This window comes from Aplysia californica, unplaced genomic scaffold (assembly GCF_000002075.1).
Source record: "Aplysia californica isolate F4 #8 unplaced genomic scaffold, AplCal3.0 scaffold00734, whole genome shotgun sequence".
NCBI lineage: Eukaryota > Metazoa > Mollusca > Gastropoda > Aplysiida > Aplysiidae > Aplysia > Aplysia californica.
In genome coordinates this window covers 185,757-205,321 of record NW_004798004.1, presented here as the reverse complement: position 1 = coordinate 205,321, position 19,565 = coordinate 185,757, and the positions used below count along the sequence as shown (strand labels likewise).

General features: G+C 39.4%; 2 protein-coding genes across 4 annotated transcripts in view; one reads left to right on the top strand and one right to left on the bottom strand.

The window, feature by feature from the left end:
* The first annotated feature begins 2,308 nt into the window (after nt 1–2,308).
* LOC100533358 (BiP/GRP78) lies at nt 2,309–9,735 on the top strand. Its single transcript, NM_001204652.1, is given in 9 exon segments — nt 2,309–2,421; nt 2,924–3,093; nt 3,773–4,004; nt 4,790–5,037; nt 5,494–5,648; nt 6,062–6,297; nt 6,693–6,842; nt 7,252–7,497; nt 8,803–9,735. Coding segments are annotated over 8 exon segments (2,004 nt in total). The 5' UTR covers nt 2,309–2,421; nt 2,924–2,941; the 3' UTR covers nt 9,388–9,735.
* A 6,800-nt stretch (nt 9,736–16,535) lies between these two features.
* Nucleotides 16,536–19,565, bottom strand: part of LOC101852209 (serine/threonine-protein phosphatase 1 regulatory subunit 10) — a 31,667-nt gene continuing 28,637 nt past the window's right edge. For all 3 annotated transcript variants that reach the window (XM_035972541.1, XM_035972542.1, XM_005108926.3), the window contains 2 exons: nt 18,362–18,505; nt 16,536–17,386 (listed from right to left, as the gene is read on the bottom strand). In XM_035972541.1, the coding sequence (XP_035828434.1) occupies nt 17,292–17,386; nt 18,362–18,505 (239 nt within the window). In that variant the 3' untranslated portion in view covers nt 16,536–17,291. The remainder of the gene's footprint in view (nt 17,387–18,361; nt 18,506–19,565) is intronic.

Here is a 19,565-nt window from a genome sequence, read left to right as displayed (position 1 = left end):
CCTCCTCCATGAGCGACTGAGTTTGACACGCCTGCTCTGCGATCGAACACGAAGGAAAAGCTCAACATAATATTTTTACAAATCTGGCCACTTTTTAGCCTCTCATGTATTACCCAACACAGTGTACACTGTGAATTGAATTCATTTGATTCCGTCGTCGGAGCCTGTACCGCAGTCAAATTCCCCTTCATGGAGGGGCAAAAGCTACAATTTTGACACCCTTTTTCTTTCTTTCTTTCTTCCTTTTTTTTTTTTTTGGTTAAGTGTTTTACGGTGCTCGCAACCGCATACCGTCATAACGAGCAATCGGAACACATTATACGAATTTTCAGTTTTTCACAGGAACTAATTTTGAATTTTGCCCGGGTGGAGGCCGAAACCCGCTCCTAACGAGTTTAGGACCACCAATGATCAAACGCAACTTGCACACGGGTCCTCCGAGAATTTTTGCCCTTATCCGGGAAGGCTAGATGTTCGATCTTACCTAGCTCGAGGTGTGTCTGAAAGACAGCAGTAGCCAAGGAGTAGCTAGCTGAAAGGCTGCAGAAAGAGCCAGGAGCCCAGACAAGGGGTGGGGGGCAAGAAGTAGAGACGAAAACAGACGACAGACCATGGTTAAGGAGGGGGAAATTAGGTGAAAGGAGAACATTATGAAAATTTTAGACAAGAAAATTTTCCGCCGTCGCTATCGGGTTTCGAAACCGGGGACCTATTAAATGACAGGCAAACACCGTAACACGTGGACCACGAGAGCCCTTATTTTGACACACTTATACCAAATTTGACTCGCAACCTTGAAACACAAATGTGTTTGATTTGAAGGTCACAGTTGAATTTGGTCGAAATGTACTAAAATGCCGACTTTTGTCCCACTCATGATGAAAAAATCTGGCTGGTCTCAGCTGAATCAAATTAATTCGATTCACAGTGTACAGTCGGCTATACCAGTGTCACCAAACATTGAGCGACGGAAGAGCGTCTGACGAAAGTACCCCCCCCCCCGCCCCTCCCAAATCCCTTGACTTCTACGAGATGTCATATTAATCTATTTAATTAAACACAGTCGAATATTATCAGCTCTCTCTCTCTCTCTCTCTCTCTCTCTCTCTCTCTCTCTCTCTCTCTCTCTCTCTCTCTCTCTCTCTCTCTCTCTCCCCCCTCTCTCTCTACCCCCTCTCTCTCTAACCCCTCTCTCTGTGTGTCTCGATTTCTACCTCCTGTCTCTCTCATATACATGTATATCATAAATGGTATTATATGATAATTTAAGGGCGCTCTCGTGGTCCAGAGGTTAAGCTGTTCGCCTCTCATTCACAAAGGTCCCGGGTTCGAATCCGGGTATAGCGACGGAACATTTTTCTTCTCTAAAATTGTCTTCTTTCACCTACTTTCATGCTCTCAAGCAATATTCTGTCGTCTGCTATCGTCTCCACTTTCTGCCCCCACCCTCACCTCCTTCTTGCCTTTTCTGATAAGGGCGAAAAATCTCGGAGGTCCCGTGTGCAAGTTGCACACGTTAAAGATCCCTTGGTGGTTTAAAATCGAAAATCGAGTAGGCTTCGGCCGCCACTTAGGCAAAATTCAAAATTTCCTACCAACTTAAAACGTTTTAATGTGTCCCTCGCGCTCGCATGATCTTAAGCAATTGCGAGCGCCGTAAAATACTAGCCAAAAAACAAAACAAACTTAATATTATCTTATATAATATAATGCATGTTATATTATTATTATAATAGGCTTAGCCAATGTATACGACTTGGGAGGTCCGTTGTGCATTCATTAATAATATTTGGTTTACTGCTGAAAGTGAAAATATAAACTGTTTTGAAATCAAAACGCAGTCTGTCTGTCCACTTAAGTTCATTTAGACGTATCCAAAAATTAGTGCGGGCGTTGAATGCGGCTAAAGCTAGGCCTTCTCAGAGGGCTGAAGGTATTACAATTTACTTTTAGACATTTTACAGTATCAAATACCAACTTGCTAGCTTCTTCGTTTTAGTTCGGTGATAAACTACTTTTAATTATTTTAGATAAATTATTTTTATTTAGTGGCTTTGGATTATTTGATTTGCCCTAAGTATGTAAGAGAAAAATAAATTCAGCGTAACTGCGCACATTTACTTTTTACACCCTTTGTTCCATATTTACGGCAATCGAGAGTATACGTGTCTCTTCAAGCAAGTTCCAAGCTTCCGTCGCGGATGGCCAATGGCAAAGCACGTTAGTGATGACGGCGTCCAATCACAGCGCGACACGCTGGGGACCGTGAGAATAGAAAAACGTAGGTTGCTGGAGTAAATCATGTTGTGAAGCAGTAACTGTAGCAGGTCACATAGTTCGGGAACACAAAATTGTTGTTCCATTGCATTTTGAAGGCACCCGAAGTGGTTAAGACATCGTTTTCGGTTGGAAGTTTTCCTTGTAAGTATATACTTTCTAGTTTTCTGTTGTCTTACTTTTGTAAAGGGTTACGCTGATCTTTTTATCTTCTCAACTTCCACATTGACGGCACCGGCACCACACCGGTGTTCCAACGTGGGCGTGGACATGGGTAGGCATACGTTGATCAATGATAACTCCAAGTGTCAAGGGTTTGCTCGTTTTTTGAAAATGTCAGTTCGCTGGTAGTAATTACTCGAAAGTATCGTTTACGAGGAGTTAAATCAAAGTTTAAATCAAATATTTATTCATTGTATTGTTGCATCTGTTTGACTTTGAACTTTGAGAGATTCTTCATCCAATGATTATTGTATAAATTATGCAATTCAATTTCTTTTATAGATCTATTGAAATGTTTTTCCTCCTAATCTTTAATTCCCTTTTATTACACTGTTTGGACCCACTGTTTTGTATGCCTTAACTGTGTGCGAGTTCCCATGCAAAGTATGTCAAGGCTTTAACTTTGGTTGTATGTTTTTTCCAGGCCTTTGGTAAAATCAAAATGGATCGGTTCACACCCTTCTTTTTGCTTGTCATACTGTTCAGCTCAAACCTTTTGGTACGGGCAGATGGTGATGAAGAAGATGAAGGAGATAAAAAGAAGTCAGAAGTTGGCACTGTAATTGGCATTGATCTTGGAACAACATACTCTTGGTAAGTTGTGAAAATTGTATCCCTCAGTTCTCGGCTTTGGCTTATGTTGGCACTGAACAGGCAGTCTAAGCCCACTTCCTGAATGTCAAATTGTTGTTGATGGGAGCATTAAAAATACCTAGGCCTACGTTAAAAGAAAATTTATAGCTGGACTGCTATTTAAACTTTTTTCAAATACTGATGAGAAAATGGGGATGTGAAATGGAATACTTCATTTTGATAAATATTATATATAGGCCTATGTCCTATGTGATTCCCTTCCTTGATAGTTACATAGAAATTGTGAAAAGTGTACACGCAATTGCTCTATTTTATGTGGTCTATTAATTTGTATTCACCAAATGACTTGTCACAATATTAAATGCATCATAGACAGGGCCAGGCTGGCTCCATATTCAGAGAGCCATTTCAAATCCCACTGGAGGCCTCCTGTGCCCCTATTGCGAACTCTGGTGTTTATTCCTAAACATTTTTTAGTGGGTGGTTGGCGGGTGCTCTGGTGTGGTTTGCTTCTTCTTTCCTATCAAACATCTTATCGTCCTTATCTTCCCTCCTCCTTTTTTATGTTTGTTACTCTTGTAACACCTCTAATCTTCTGGTGCTCATATGACCTTATGCAGTTGCGAGCGCCGTAAAACCTCTACTAAAACTAAAAAATTTAACTTTCTTTTGCTTTCAGTGTTGGTGTTTTCAAAAATGGCAGAGTTGACATCATTGCAAACGACCAGGGAAATCGTATCACACCATCGTATGTTGCCTTTACCGCTGATGGTGAACGTCTGATCGGAGACGCTGCCAAGAATCAGTTGACATCCAATCCTGAGAACACAATTTTTGATGTGAAACGTTTGATTGGGCGCACTTTTGATGACAAGTCTGTTCAGCATGATATCAAGTTTTACCCTTTCAAGGTGAGCATTCACACTTGACACTTCACAAAAAAGTCAGTGCTATTGAAGGGGGGTGGGGCGGGGCCATTGAAAATTGACATGCTCTTTTAAAAGTTTCTAAAATTGTTACTTCAGTTGAACAGGAGTCAAATATGACGTATTGAGAAAATAAAAATAGCATAGTTTTGTAGATGACCAAAGAGAAGTTTGTGGCTAAACAAAGAAATTGCTTTTAAGTGAGTTATGATTTGTTTCTTATAATCTTTGCCCTCATGAGAAGCATGGGGATGGGTGGTTGGCGGATGCTTTCGTGGGGTTTGCTCCCTTTTAATATCAAACATCTGTCACCATTACTTCTTTTTTTGTTTTGTTTGCACTGTTGTAACACCTAATTTTCGGCACTTTTGTAACACCTAATTTTCGGCACTTTTGTAACAGTTATTGCGAGTCCTGTAAAATACATACTAAAACGAACAAGAAAGCACAAAGAGAAAACAAGGAAGCATGGAGCTTAGGCTCCTTCTCCTAAAACTGGATTATTTGTGAATGTTTAATTAGGATCAGCCTCTTGTGCTTGTTTTTAAATTTTTCCTATTCTGTACCTGTCGAAACGTAGCTGTTTTCACTGTGACTGATTGTGAACAACTCGACATCATTCTCTTTGCTCCTCGAGATTTGCTGTTCATTATATGGTCTGCACCTGTTCGGGGTTTGTTTTTTTCTTTTGGCCGCTTTTCTTGTTATGCAGTGTTACGTTGTCGTTGTAGGTTGCAACCTGACCATATCATTTTGCTCTGAATCTACAGGTCACTAATGCAAACAACAAACCTCACATTCAAGCAGCTACTGGTGAGGGTGATAGATCTTTTGCCCCAGAGGAAATTTCGGCTATGGTCCTTTCCAAAATGAGAGATATTGCTGAGGAGTACTTGGGAAAAAAGATTACCAATGCTGTTGTCACTGTCCCAGCCTACTTCAACGATGCTCAGCGTCAGGCTACCAAGGATGCCGGAACAATTGCTGGTCTCAATGTGATGAGAATCATCAATGAGCCGTGAGTAATTTTCTCATTTATTTCAGAGTGGTAATTTCCTAAGGCTCCAGTGATAATACTTGTACTTCTGTTTTTATAAAATCTGTTGGTTTTTTTGGTCTGATTTTGCATTTTATTTTTACTTTTTTTTTTTTTCAAACTGGGATTTTTATTTGTACACCTCATACTTTAAAATAAATTATGCCTGTATTGGGTACTTTATACACACACTCACACATATACACACACGCCCTTTGCTTTAGAGTTTATGAAATAGAATTCATGTGCGATAGCCGTAAAATATCTTTTAAAGCTCAGTTTTACTTTTCATTTGGGAGATGCGTTTGTGTCAAGATAAAATAGGTGTCTTTTTACTTTAAATTTTAGTATGAATTATTCATGAATCACTGCTACACATGTTTTGTGTGTGCATGTTAATAGTTTTTTATGTGTTTTTTTTTGTTGCTTTTATTACAGAACTGCTGCTGCCATTGCCTATGGTTTGGACAAGAAAGAGGGAGAAAAGAACATCTTGGTGTTTGACCTTGGTGGTGGAACTTTTGATGTGTCTCTGCTCACCATTGACAATGGTGTGTTTGAGGTGGTTTCTACAAACGGTGACACTCACTTGGGTAAGAATCTTGTAGTTGCCTTTTGTTTTTTATTCCATAGTATGTTGAACAATAGGAAGACAATTTGTGTTGACCAAATTCCTGTACTTTTGAAATCTACCTTTGTCTACCTTGTCCTCTTCTTTTGTTTGGTAAATTTTAAAAATATTTATGCTTTCATAGGTTTTTTTGTTTTCTTGGTTTTGTCCTTACTTTACTCATTTGCTATGTCAATACTGTTAGAGAGCCAGCATTTTGACTCCTTTTGTGCCCATTCCAGTCAGAAAATTAAAGATTGAGTTGTTTGTATTTATTTCTCGATGTATAGTTTCCTTTTCATTGTTTAGACCCATATGATTGTGGTGTTTGTTTTTTTCTTCAGCCATAGAAGTATAGGGGTTTGATGATTAATGTTTTAAAAACTATTTGATCAGGTGGTGAGGACTTTGATCAGCGTGTCATGGAACACTTCATCAAGCTGTACAAGAAAAAGAAGGGCAAGGACATCAGGAAGGACAACCGTGCTGTGCAGAAACTGCGTCGTGAGGTTGAGAAGGCAAAGCGTGCTCTCTCTTCTGCCCATCAAGTCCGTCTGGAGATTGAGTCTTTCTTCGATGGCGAGGACTTCTCCGAATCTCTTACCCGTGCCAAATTTGAGGAATTGAACATGGTAAGGTTTTTATTTTTTGGGCGGGGAGGGAAAGGGGGATGTCTTATTAATTTTTTCCACAATGTATTTTGCATGGGTTGCTCAATATTTGATGCTTATTCTCCTTTGGGTTCTTTTGATTCAAGCAAGATTGTTGACTAATACTGAAGACACAAATTGATCTTGAAGTAAATGTAAAAGTTTAACCAATAGCTTATGGTGTTGAATCTGTATTCAGATGGTTAAATGTGGAGATTTTACTCCCATTTTTTTTTTTTTATTTGCTTTTGGAATTCCAGTCATAAATTTTACTTTTGTTTGCACTTTAAGTGACAATTCCTAATTGAATAAATGCTGTATAATTGTTAAAAGTGTACAAGTATAATAAGTATAATTTTTTGTTTCGTTTTCTTCAGGATCTGTTCCGTTCTACCATGAAGCCAGTGAAACAGGTGTTGGAAGATGCTGACTTGAAGACTGATGACATTGATGAAATTGTGTTGGTTGGTGGTTCTACTCGTATCCCTAAGGTCCAACAGCTTGTGAAGGAGTACTTCAATGGCAAGGTGAGCATTTAAGCACATGTAGGGGGAGAAGTCTTTAACTCAATTCCATCCAAAACCCTGTTCTGAAAAATAATCTCCCATAAGAGATGGGGCGGGACTGTATTAAAATTCAACATAAAAAACTTTGATTGAAATTGCAGGCAATGTTTCAAGGCGTGTCCCAATTTATGGATCAGTTCTTGTATCTTTTTCTTCATTTTTGCGGTGTGTCGTAATGTTTTTGGCAAGTATGCTTTATAAAATAATACAAATCTTGAATTATTGTTCACTTCAAGTCTGTCAAGGAGATATATTTGTAGCTTGCATTTCTTTTTTATGTGACTGGAAAGGGGAGTACAGCGTGACTGAAGAATTTGAAATTTGGTATTGGTTATTTGTGTTTTAATTAAATTTCCCTTTGGTTTTTCAGGAGCCAAGCCGAGGCATCAACCCCGACGAAGCTGTGGCTTACGGAGCTGCCGTGCAGGCTGGCGTGCTGAGTGGTGAGGAGGACACTGGCGATCTTGTGTTGTTGGACGTCAACCCTCTGACCATGGGTATTGAGACTGTTGGAGGCGTCATGACCAAGCTCATTCCCAGGAACACTGTCATCCCCACCAAGAAGTCCCAGATCTTCTCCACGGCTGCTGACAACCAACCCACTGTCACCATTCAGGTACGTGTTCAGCTGGGCATAGCTTTCTCTGATATTGTTTTGACCAAAACTGAGTCGATAGTGCAGTAAAACACCTACTCGGGGGGCTCTCGTGGCCTAGAGGTTAAGGTGTTGGCCTCTCATTCAAAGGTCCCGGGTTCGATTCCGGGTAGCGACCAAAAAATTTTCTTCTCTTAAATTGTCTCCTTTCACATCCTTTCCTGATCTCTAACAATGTTCTGTTGTCTGCTTTCATTTTCACTTTCTTCCCCCACCCCCTCGCCTCCTTTGCCCCCCCCTCCTCTGGGCTCCTGACTCTTTCTGCGGCCTTTCTACTGCTACTCCTTGGCTCCTCCTAACTGCTGTCTTTCTGCCACACCCGTGATCTTCTAGTAGGAAAGATCTACACCTAGCCTTCTCGGACAAGGGCGAAAAATCTCGGAGGGCCCGTGTGCAAGTTGCGCACGTTAAAGATCCCTTGGTGGTCTAAAATCAACAAGAGTAGGCTTCAGCCGCCACCCGGGCAAAATTCAAATTTCCTACCAACTGAAAATATTAGGTGTGTACCGCGCGCTCATATGACCTTATACAGTTGCGAGCGCCGTAAAACGCTTTACAAAAACAAAAAAAACACCTACTCAAACAGAACAATCTCTTTGTTCAGTGAGTGTTCTCATGTTGTGTGCTCCCTCCTCCTGTTGAGAGGGTCTGTTGTGTTCATGGTGAAATGTGGCCATTACTGTTCTTTTTGCTCTTGTGTAGTAAATAATTCAATCTGTATTGTTTTTGTTGGCTGAGTTTGTTTATGGGTGAGTGTAGAGGTTATCATCCTGGCTCTTGGTGTAATTAAGTCCTTGAGAACTGTTCAGTGTGGTATTACCACTTTGATGTTTGAAATGTTAAACTTGATAATAATAGTGGGTGGTTGGCGGGTGCTCTGGTGTGGTCTGCTCCTTCTTTCCTATCAAACATCTATCGTCCTTATCTCCCCCTTTTCTTTTTAAAAGTTTGTTACTCTCTTGTGACACCTTATCTTCTGGCGCTCATATGACCGTATGCAGTTGTGAGCGTCGTAAAACCTCTACTAAAACAACATATCTCCCCTCCTTCATTTTTGTGGTATTTGCAGTGTGGGGCATACCTTGGAAATATTTGTGGATAGTAGAGCCCTACGACCCTACCACACCCCACCCCACACACAAATCAAAATGATCTTGCATGAAAAGCTTTGTAGCTGGGCCTTTGCATACATCTTCTGTTAGCATCAGGAATGTAAAATTTTAGAAGCTGTGTTTTCATGGTTTGCTTTTTTTCTTTTTCTAACAGGTTTACGAGGGAGAACGTTCCATGACAAAGGATAACCATCTCCTTGGAAAGTTTGATCTGACCGGAATCCCCCCAGCTCCTCGTGGTGTGCCCCAGATTGAGGTCACTTTCGAAATTGACGTCAACGGTATCCTCAAGGTGACAGCAGAAGACAAAGGCACTGGCAGCAAGAACCAAATTGTCATCCAAAATGACCAGAACAGATTGTCACCAGAGGACATTGAGCGTATGATCAACGATGCTGAAAAGTATGCTGATGAGGATAAGAAAGTTAAGGAGAAGGTGGATGCCAAGAACGAGTTGGAAAGCTATGCCTATTCTTTGAAGAACCAGATCGGAGATAAGGAAAAATTGGGAGCCAAGTTGAGCGATGAGGACAAGGAAAAAATCACAGAGGCTGTCGATGAGGCCATTAAGTGGTTGGAGAGCAACGCAGAGGCAGAATCTGAGGCTTTCAATGAGAAGAAAACAGAATTGGAAGGTATTGTGCAGCCTATCATGACAAAACTGTATGAACAGTCCGGCGGTGCCCCACCACCATCAGGAGAAGAGGAATCGGAGGATGCCGAGAAGGACGAGTTATGAGTGTTCCTGTTAGTTATTAGCATTTATCATCTGTATTTCTCGCTTCAGTACGTCCAAGATCCTTTATTTGGCACAAAAAAAAAGACAAACTTTTTTCTGGGATCTCTTTTATTCAACTTAGCTGAAAAAGATAAACTTTTGTTTGGTTTGAGTCAAAGATACTGCTGAATTCTGTGTCAGTGACCTGGTGGGGGATGAACTGATTCACGAACTTTCCATAGATCAAATTATGGACTCATTTCCATTGTCAGAAGTATTGTTTACTATACAAATCCTGTTGTTACTTTATCGGTATGAAGTATGAATGGCCGTGAGTGATTGCATGGTGGGTGTTTCAGTGACCATTGGAGAATGTGATAAAATTGTTGGCTGTGCTGAATGGTGATGTGGGTGTTGTAAGTTGTTGGTGCTTGAGGTTTGCAGGAAGCTTTGACTGACTCGTGCAATTTGAAGGTGTGATTGTTTGCATGGCATATCATTTCAAATCATTTTTCATTTTCATGTGTGAATGGAGAAATTGGTACAGTTGTTGTGAACTTTAACTCATGGTTGAATTAAATGTTAAATTATGTAAATTGAAGACTTTCTTTTTTTATTATTAGCATCTGTGTTCAAGCTATGTGTACTTTTTAAATGCTTTCTTTTTCTTATTATGCTCTTCTCTCATTTCTTATGCTCTTCTTTCATTTCTTTCTGAAATGTGGCGAAGGCTTTGAACACAGGGAACACTACAAATATTTCTCACAGTAAATGACTGAATCAGTGCCTTTTTGACACATAGAGAAAGCAAGACACAGGAATAACATGTTTAATTTGATATTACTAGATCTTGTACTTGCCTACTTAAGCTAGATTTTTAAGGTAAAGTGTTTTCGTTTAGGTTTAATAAGATTTATGGCACTTGCAAAACAGGTCATAAAGCGCTGAATATAAGTGTAGTGATACCAGAGAATACCATTGAAAAAAATTAATTAAAGGACGATGTTCGAAAGGAAAGGAGCGAACCACACCACAGAGCGCACGCCAATCACCCACTTTCAATTGTTTTCTGCCTTGCACTGCACTGCTGTTCCAAGTCAAAGGGTTTTCATGGTTTAGGTTCAGCTGTCTACTCTTTATAAGTTGAAATTTGGCGTCCTCAATATCTTATATTGAGGACTCCGAATTTCAACTGACATTCTCTATATATGTACTCATCTTTTTGCTGTGCTATACTTGTCTTTTACTTTTCTTGCCAAATGAAGTTTGGTGCTCATCTGCAAAGGTAAAATGATCTTCCTACTTCTTGTAGCCAAGTTCATGTTCTGAACAGGCTCTGCTCATCTTTATAAAAATGTATGATTCTGAGCTGAATATACAGACTTCAACATAAGTTAAGGAACGCCTTGATAGACAGTCCTGATTTTTTAAAAATTCGAAAAAAAGACAGCAAGGAATGTTTCAAAATTTTTCGCTCTGAAAGTGTTAATGGGTTACCAATGCGTACTGCATTCCTAAAGGGGCAAAACCACCACATGCAGAACGGAAATCTCCAGGGAATTGTTTTAGCCAAATTTGCTGCTTTTTATCGACTTTGTGTCCGACAGCACGGACATTCTTCAGTTAAAATTTCTGGTGCACATCAGAAACGGACGTATGGTATCGAACTGTGCTCACTTTGGTATCAATATAAGCCGCCGTTTGCCCAAAATCCAGTATCACATCAACATGCTACCAAGACAAAAGCTGAGAGACTTTGATCGTGCCAGAGGTATGGCATGGCTGCAGAATGGAGTTGGAGCGGGAGAAGTTGCCAGAAGGCTTGCAGTGTCACACTGTCATTGTCTGCTTGAGGCAGCGCCATCAAACCACTGGATCAGTCCAAAAACGCCCATGTGCAGGTCAACCTAAGAAGGCCACTCAGTGTTTTGAAGTCTGTAATAATATAGCCTCTACAAATTCAGTCGAACCTGCTCTAATCTAATAGTTAACCACCTGCCTGAAGAAAATCACCTATATACAAAGAGGCACTTCCTATTTCCTCCCTTACATATATTTTACATTGTAGTGACACTAAAGCCACTTTATATTACTCGACATTGGGTGGCCACACCCTTGATAGTATTCAATCAATAAGGTGGTGAATGAGTGAATGTAGTATTTAGCCTTAACTGAAGTTTTCCACTTCCCTTTCAACGTCATTTAGAAGGTTATACTTATATATGCCGTAGCTGCCAACCAGTGTGTAAAAAAACTTATGTTCTTGAGGTTCTGGGTATGGAAGTCCCATTTTTTGTAAAAAATGTATTATTTTGTACATCACGTAGTTAGGCTCCTTGCTGAAGGAAAATTACGAACTTTAAGAACAGGATTAGCAGCTCTTGTGGTCAAGAGATATTATATATGGTGTTTGTTTCTCATTCAATAGGTCCTGTGGGTGGTTGGCGGGTGCTCTGGTGTGGTTTGTTTCTTCTGTCCTATCAAATATCTATCATCTTAATCTTCCCTCCTCCTTTTTTGTGTTTGTTACTCTCTTGTCACACCTCTAATCTTCGGCACTTATATAAAAGTTATATGACCTTATTGTGTTGCAAATGCCGTAAAAAGCACTTACGAAAACAATAGGTCCAGAGTTTGAAACCTGACAGCGACGAAATATTTCTTCTAAAATTTACTCCTTTCACCTCTTTTCCTGTCCTCTTGACAGTCTTGACGTGTTCTATTATCTGCTTCTATCTTCACTTTCTGCCTCTTCTCTCTTTTACTCATGACTCTGTACTGAGCTGCTGCTACTTCTGGCCCCTTCTTACTGCTGTCTTTCAATCACACTCCTGATTTTAGGATAGTTAAAATTGAACACCTTGCCTTCTCGGATAAAAAAAGGGTGCAAAATCTCAGAGCTCCTGTTTTCAAGTTGGGCACATACATTAAAAATCCCTTGATGGTCCTAAAATCAATAATAGTAATAGGCTTCGGCTGCCATCCGAGCAAAATTCAAAATTAATTCCATGGGTGGTTGCCTGGTGCTCTATTGTGGTTTGCTTGTTCTTTCCTATCAAACATCTATCGTCTTTATCTCCCCTCCTTTTTTGTGTTTGTTACTCTCTTGAAACACCTCTAATCTTCAGCACTTATATGACCTTATTTTGTTGCAAGTGCCATAAAACACTTACTAAAACTCAAATTAATTCCTACCAAACCTGAAAATACTCGTCAGTAGTATAGTATAGTAGTATAAAAACAGCACCTTCGAAATCGGAAAGTGGCTGCCTGAAGGCAAGAAGCTTTATTAAGTTGGAAAAACGGTCACGTACACAAAATTAAAAATCAGTTGCACTGCAGGTTGAAGAACCAACAGTCGACTACCCCTGAGACTGAAATTTAGCAGGTGAACGTAAAGAAGAAGAAGAAAACAGGATTTGCGAATACTAATAATACTATTAATACTAATGAGAATGAAGCCAAGTCAATTGGTCACTTTTAAGGACAAACGGGCTAATCCAGATTTCGGGGGTTTCCAGTATTCTTGACCCACACCAAAAGTAGACGTTGCCCTTCCCATGAGAGAAGTCTGGTTTCATTCGTGTGTATATATTTGTTTGGTTATAGAGAAAACTCTCTCTGTCATTTACAGAAGCTGAACAAGGGTCAAAAACTTAATCTTCGATTTTCTCAAAACTTCATTTTTCGGGATAGCTCCTTTGTGCTTAAAAGCGACCAATTGGAACACCTTTACGAAACATTTCTAACATTGTTTCAGGTCTGCTTTGAATAGCTTGAAATAATATGAACGCAGAAAAGTGTATATGAAAGGTTTGGAGGGGAATTACGTGTCCAATGCCAACCATCTTGCCGCACAGTCTGTATTTTGGTTATGAAAAGTTGACAGGTATGGTTTATGTTCATTTTCGTGTGGTGGTCAGTCGATTCCAGAATTCTGGTGTCGCTTGGCTTCATTAATAAAATGCATTAGTACTTGCACTATGTTTTAATAGTAATAGTGAACTAAATAATCATGTTGCAGTATGAATAAAATAATATTTATACAATCTTGCACTCACGTCGCGAACATACACACAATGAAACACACACAGCGAACAGATTTGCAGGTCCCAATTTTGTTTCTTTTATAGTCAAACCATGTTGTACGGCCCCGTTGTACTGTCAGCCCTGCTTACTGCCAGGTTTTGCCAATGTACGAAAAGGAGCACCTATGTAAACACAGTAATTGCGTCTTCACACCGCCATCCACCAACTGTCTGAGTTGTACCAGAGAGGGTGGTTGTACGGTCTTTACCGTTACTTAATTAATGTACATTTGCCCCGCCATACCGCCAGCCCAGCGAACTGACTGTCAGCAGAGGTACACACTACACATAACACCCACTGGTTGGCTATTGGATAATCTTTCTCCGACGAGAAAGACAGAGAGAGAGAGAGAGAGAGAGAGAGAGAGAGAAAGAAGACTCTTTGCTCTGAATGGATGTGCATTACATATACATTAGATCACCAACAAAAAGACAAATGAGGAGGTGAGATGCAACACCCACTAAGCGATATTTTGGAGGAAAAAAAATCGAGATATTTTAGCTTTTATAAATAAATGCACATTATTAACAGCTATCAGATGCACAAAGTATTTTTGGCCAAAACCCAACACATATTTCATGTTGTTTTCAAATCCCTTTAGCTGCGAGCATTTCGCTCTTGGCAGCGCAATGTCTCCCTCAAGTAACCACATGTCCTTGTCATCTGGTCAACGCCAGAACACATATTTCATAAAAGCCACCAAAATATCATTTTACGAATGTTCGTGCATTTAGCAGCATAAAAAAACAACTGATTTTCTCCCAAATGCTAAAATGAATGTAGCGGGTTTTGCATCTCAGCCCCTTACTTCAAATATAGATCACCCTGCAGAATAATTTCCCTTGACAATGGGCAGTCGGGGCTATACAACTAACAGAGGAACCCCGTTGAACCGCCAGCCCTGCTGCTCAGCCAGCTTCATGCTCGTCCCAAGGATGGTGTTATTGTAAAAATAAAGTTGAGTCTCTTTAATAAGCTTTCTTAAAACATAGCGAAATTCAGACATAATAATATATGTAGAAAAGATTTGTGTGTCCTGGTTATTTCGACACGCACATGCTAGACTGCACAATGACATGTTTGGACCAAGATGGATGGTGAGTCCTCTCCAAGCAATTCTTGCAAACTAAAAGACTGTATGTCAGACAATAGTAAAATGTAGTATGAAGTGACCTATTCTTGTTGTTAATTTATTTGTTCTTGGAATAAAAATATATTATTGGGTTCTCTTCCAGTAATCTGTCCTTCAAATTTCCATATGAATGATTGGTAACAGAGGGTGCCACTGGTTGATCTTTTTTTTCTCTCTGTTGCTAGTATTATTATTAGTCCATCTACCCTGCATTACATGACTGTTATCATGTCCATGTGCTTGAAGGGTGCCACTATTTTTTTTACAGATAGCTTTCACTTTTTGGGTTTTTAAAAAATATTCTTCTTTGCTTTTCCTCATTTCTATTGTCTTATTGTTACCTTTGTTAAACAAACATTACTGTTTCATGTTTCTCTTAAAACTATTAAATCTGACTTTTCTTGACTCATTGTAAAATAAAGACTCTTCTCTTCCTTTCATTGTTACTGTCTACTATTGGTTCTGTTCTCATGTTTCTGGAGAATAGCCCTTTTGGAGCTGGCTAACTACAAATTCCAATTTAGATGAAAATGCTGACACACATAGAACTAGAACGGTACATGTGTACAAATACTTTCCACTCCACCGAGGTGCAATCCTACTTTGAAATGAAAGTTCAGTCCACAAGGAAGTTATCGTCTGCGAGCAGTTTTGAGTGACCTTCGTGTTGCATCCATAATCTCTATTCTAATGCAAGTTAAAGATGATATTAGACTCCACTAGCCTCAAATAGAAAAAGGGGAACCTGTAGAGCCCACAGTTTCTGAGTCTCCTGTGGGTTAATGCCTTCATACTGGGGAGTCAAATCCCAGCCAAAACACAGACCACTTTTAAAAGCTACGAATGTACTATGTGGTATGCAGAGATTTCAAGCCTCCACATCATGTCTTCAGACATGGACATTCATTAAAAGCTGCACTAAATAGACTACCTTGTGTTGCAGAGTGGAAAATTCACTTTAAGAATTGTTCCAGTTCTTTGTTATAATGCTTTTCTTAGTTTGAAAAAAAAGCATATATATATATATATATATATATATATATCACGGCGTATATTATGTGTGCGTGTCTGGAGAAAGGTTCCAGTTGCCAGCAATTTTCAACTGAAATTGAAATAAGGGCATATTCTTTAAGAAAATTAAATGCTGAACAAACTGATTTTTAAATTTTTAAAATATCTTGAGTAGTTATAAAGATATGCCACATTTTGTAACATAGGGTGTAAAAACGTTTGGAGAAAAACCCAGTTTCTAGCACATTTTTAACCTTTGGTAAAACCCAACATGCTGCAAAAATAATTACAAAAAAAATATTTAGACTTAAAATATTGTAAAATCCTTTCAATGCATTATAAAGAAATGGTCTAACATGTGTTTTCTGATGGAACAAAATTTTTGACCACGTAAGACTTTTTGGCCTTTTCCCCCTGTTTCTCTAAAATAGCTTTGCCGACAACTGGGAGCTTTCTTCGGGCACACACACATAATATTCTATTGTGCTGTAAGGAGGATAACTCCCCAAAACTATGTGTGGGCCTACATCAGCTTGGAACCCATGCCATGGGTGAACTCAGTGTACAAAAAGGATCAAAGTAGAAAAGAAAGTTAGAACTCATTAACCCTATCCCTACATCATGTTTTACTCTTGTACCCATACAACGAGGGGAACTCTGTGCCACCACTTTCCAAAGAGGAAATTTACTCGTTAATCCAATCCGTACCCTTTGCATAGCAGCCTATCAAAATGATTTTTTGAGAAATACTGAAAGTATCAAAGAGATCTTCGTACTAGAAGTATTCTGAAATGTGAAGAATACAACCCCGGGGGTACAAAATGACACCAAGGTGTACGGATAGGGTTAAAAACAATACACATTACAACAGAACACAAATCTTCACCACAAAAAACCAAAAACACAACCAAGTCAATTAAATAAAGAAAGAGAGCAATCAACATGTGATCAATATTTATTCTGGCATTTGTGTTGAATTTACAGTAACAAGAGATGCACACATATTGCTTATAACAATCAAAAGTTACGTACAATATTTACACTGGAAAAATTGTAAAGGAATACTGATGTGGGCAATTCGGTCTATATGTACTAAATCAGGGAAGAACATGTAACAGCCATTCCTTATTCACTTACATTCAATGCCATTTCACATTTTCCTTCACAGAAGCAACCTGTCATTATGGTCAAAAGCTTGAATCTTTCACAAAATGTCTTCAACATCTAACCTCAAACTGAGAGTTGACCAAAAAAATCTTTTCCGAGACATTATGAATTCAATGAAAAACAAAGACAAAAATAATAAATATAAATAAAGATTTAAATGATTTTAAAAATTGGCACTGATTTACATCTTTTGGGGAGCACCAAAGAAAATGAACCTGATAAAAGTGAGCTTATTGTCACAAACGAGTTAGGAAAAAAAAGGCCAATCTCTGGCCATATAACATTTGAATTTGTGTTATTTAAGTGGGGAAAAAAAATTTGGTTAATAACCCCAGCTTGAAACTCATGCTCCCTGATAATTCTGTCTGAGACCCATGAGGCCGAGGGGTAAAAAAAAAAGAATCCTTGGAATTTCACAGACCAAAATACAGACACTAGGGGAGGGAGATAGTATCAGTCATTGCACACGTATCCACACATCTAATGCATCACGCAGTCCACTACAAAGGGGGGAAAGAAACGAGGGCTATGAGTCGGGTCCGGGGTGAATAAACTGGCAGCCGTCTCCGTATCTACAGTTTCCCTTTTTGACAAAATGTTGGCAAACACTGTTCTTGTGACCTGCAATACAAAGAAATAACATGGTCAAATCTCAAAATACATGAATTTAATAATTTTTCATAAAAAAATGTGCACTATCATAGTTCAGACACGTACCCCACCGTCTCCCCCAAAATAATTTTTAAAACACAGAAAAGAAAACCTCCAGTAACAAACATGAATGCACAAGCAAACAAAAGCCCAAAGTCAAATAATACCCCCCCCCCCCACCAAAAAACAAAAAACAAACACCAAACAACTGAAACCGTAGTCTGAATTTTGTATAAACTCGGTCTTGGGTACAGTGTTTAGCACCACAAAAGAGCAACAACCTTCCAAAAACCACCCTGGAACTTCATTATATATTTTGGGAAATACAGTCGAATTTGATCAAGACAACCACCCATAGTCGAGGAGAAAAAAAGGAATCTTGGACGGTGTCATTACAATACACACACACAAAAAAAAGACCAAAACACCCCCCCCCCCCCAATGAGGGGAGGAGGGGAGTGTGAAAAAAAGAGATAGTTTGTGCAGACTTGGACAAGAAGTAGACATTAAAGAAAGTGCGATTGTATTGTTTCGTCTGTTACCCAGCACATCAACAGAGCAGGAAATAAAGATGGGGAAACATTCCCAGCCTCTGTCACAGCGACGGGAGAGAAAGCTGACCGATGAGAGCTCGGAGAGAAAGAGAATCGTTGCGTTATAGTTATAGAATCTAGTTCACAGCAAGTCCTGCACAATTTGGACAAAATACTGAAAAGAAACGAAAAGAACAAGACTGTATTCCTGCAGCATCCAACTATCTCCTTTAACTTTAAGCAAATGAGAAAAGAAGACAGAAAATGAGAAAAAATGTGGGGAGGATATCTTTGGCGGAAGATATATATGAAAAATAAAATAATGAAGTTAGAAAAGGGAAAGAAAGAATCAGCTGACCAGTGACAACTCTCAGGAAAAACACAACGTTAAAAAGAAAACTGGAGAACTCACCTCTCTTGCCGAAGGGTCTCCCTCGCCCCCCACCTCTCCACTGTGGTGGGCCTCCCATTCTCATCTCCCCCATGTTGGGCCGGGGCCCCCTATTGTAGAAATTGGGATTCATGTTGCCTCCGCCGTTGCCCATCATGGGACCTCCTGTTCAGATTTAAAAAGAAGGGGCATTGTAACTTTACTGTATCTATTTCTTCTAAAGAAGAAAGAAAGAAATATTGTAAACTATTTCAAGAAGCCTATAAACAGTATACAAATTACAGTTTAGCAGGCACATATCCAGTAGCTAAATCGTCAGGATGAGAGAATCTTTTTGTTAAGAACGAATTTCGCTGAGTACATGTTTGAAATACAAAGAATATAGATGAATAAGAAAAAAATTGAGTACCTGAAAATCTCTTTACAATGTGCTATAAACAGTGAAAGGTCTTGTCATTTTGTCAGTGTTTAAGTGCTTAATCGGCTGCTAGCACTGTATGCTTTCTGGGAAGTTAAGAATATTTCTGAGTGTTCTATGGTCTGCTGGGGTAACAATATAGTGAGTAAAGCTCATACAGCTTGCAGTCGAGAGGGGATATGCATTATACAAATGCTATTTGGTCGCTTTTAAGCACAAGGGGGCTATCCCGAAACTCTTTAGAGAAAACCAAAGGTAAAGTTTTTGTCCCTTGTTCAGTTTCTTCAAAAGACAAGCAGAGTATCCTCTATAACCAAACAAATAATACACACACCAATCAAACCAAACTTCTCCCACAGGTGGGGCAATGCCCACTTTTGGTGTAGGTCAAGATTTCTGGAAACCTCTGGGACAGCCCACTTGTCCTTAAAAGCGACCATTTATTATTATTATTATGCTATATGTGCATGTTCACGATGTGCGTGCTAGACTGTAGATCATGTCATAGAACACCACAGCACTGAGTGCATCACACACACACATCAGGAAAGTCACCTCAGTGCAGCACCCTGCCTTTGATTTGACTCAACTAACATGATTTATCACATGGGCCACAGTGAATCTTGCTCTAGGACACTCCACCCGAGCAATCACTGCATGCTGTGTAACCCACATAGTTTGATGTATATTGGTGAGCTAGCGTGTTCACTAACCACTCAACCATTGAAGTCCTGAAACTTTCTCTATCTAGCTAAGTTTAGTTTTGGTTAAGTTTTACTGTGCTTGCAACACAAATAAGTTGTATAT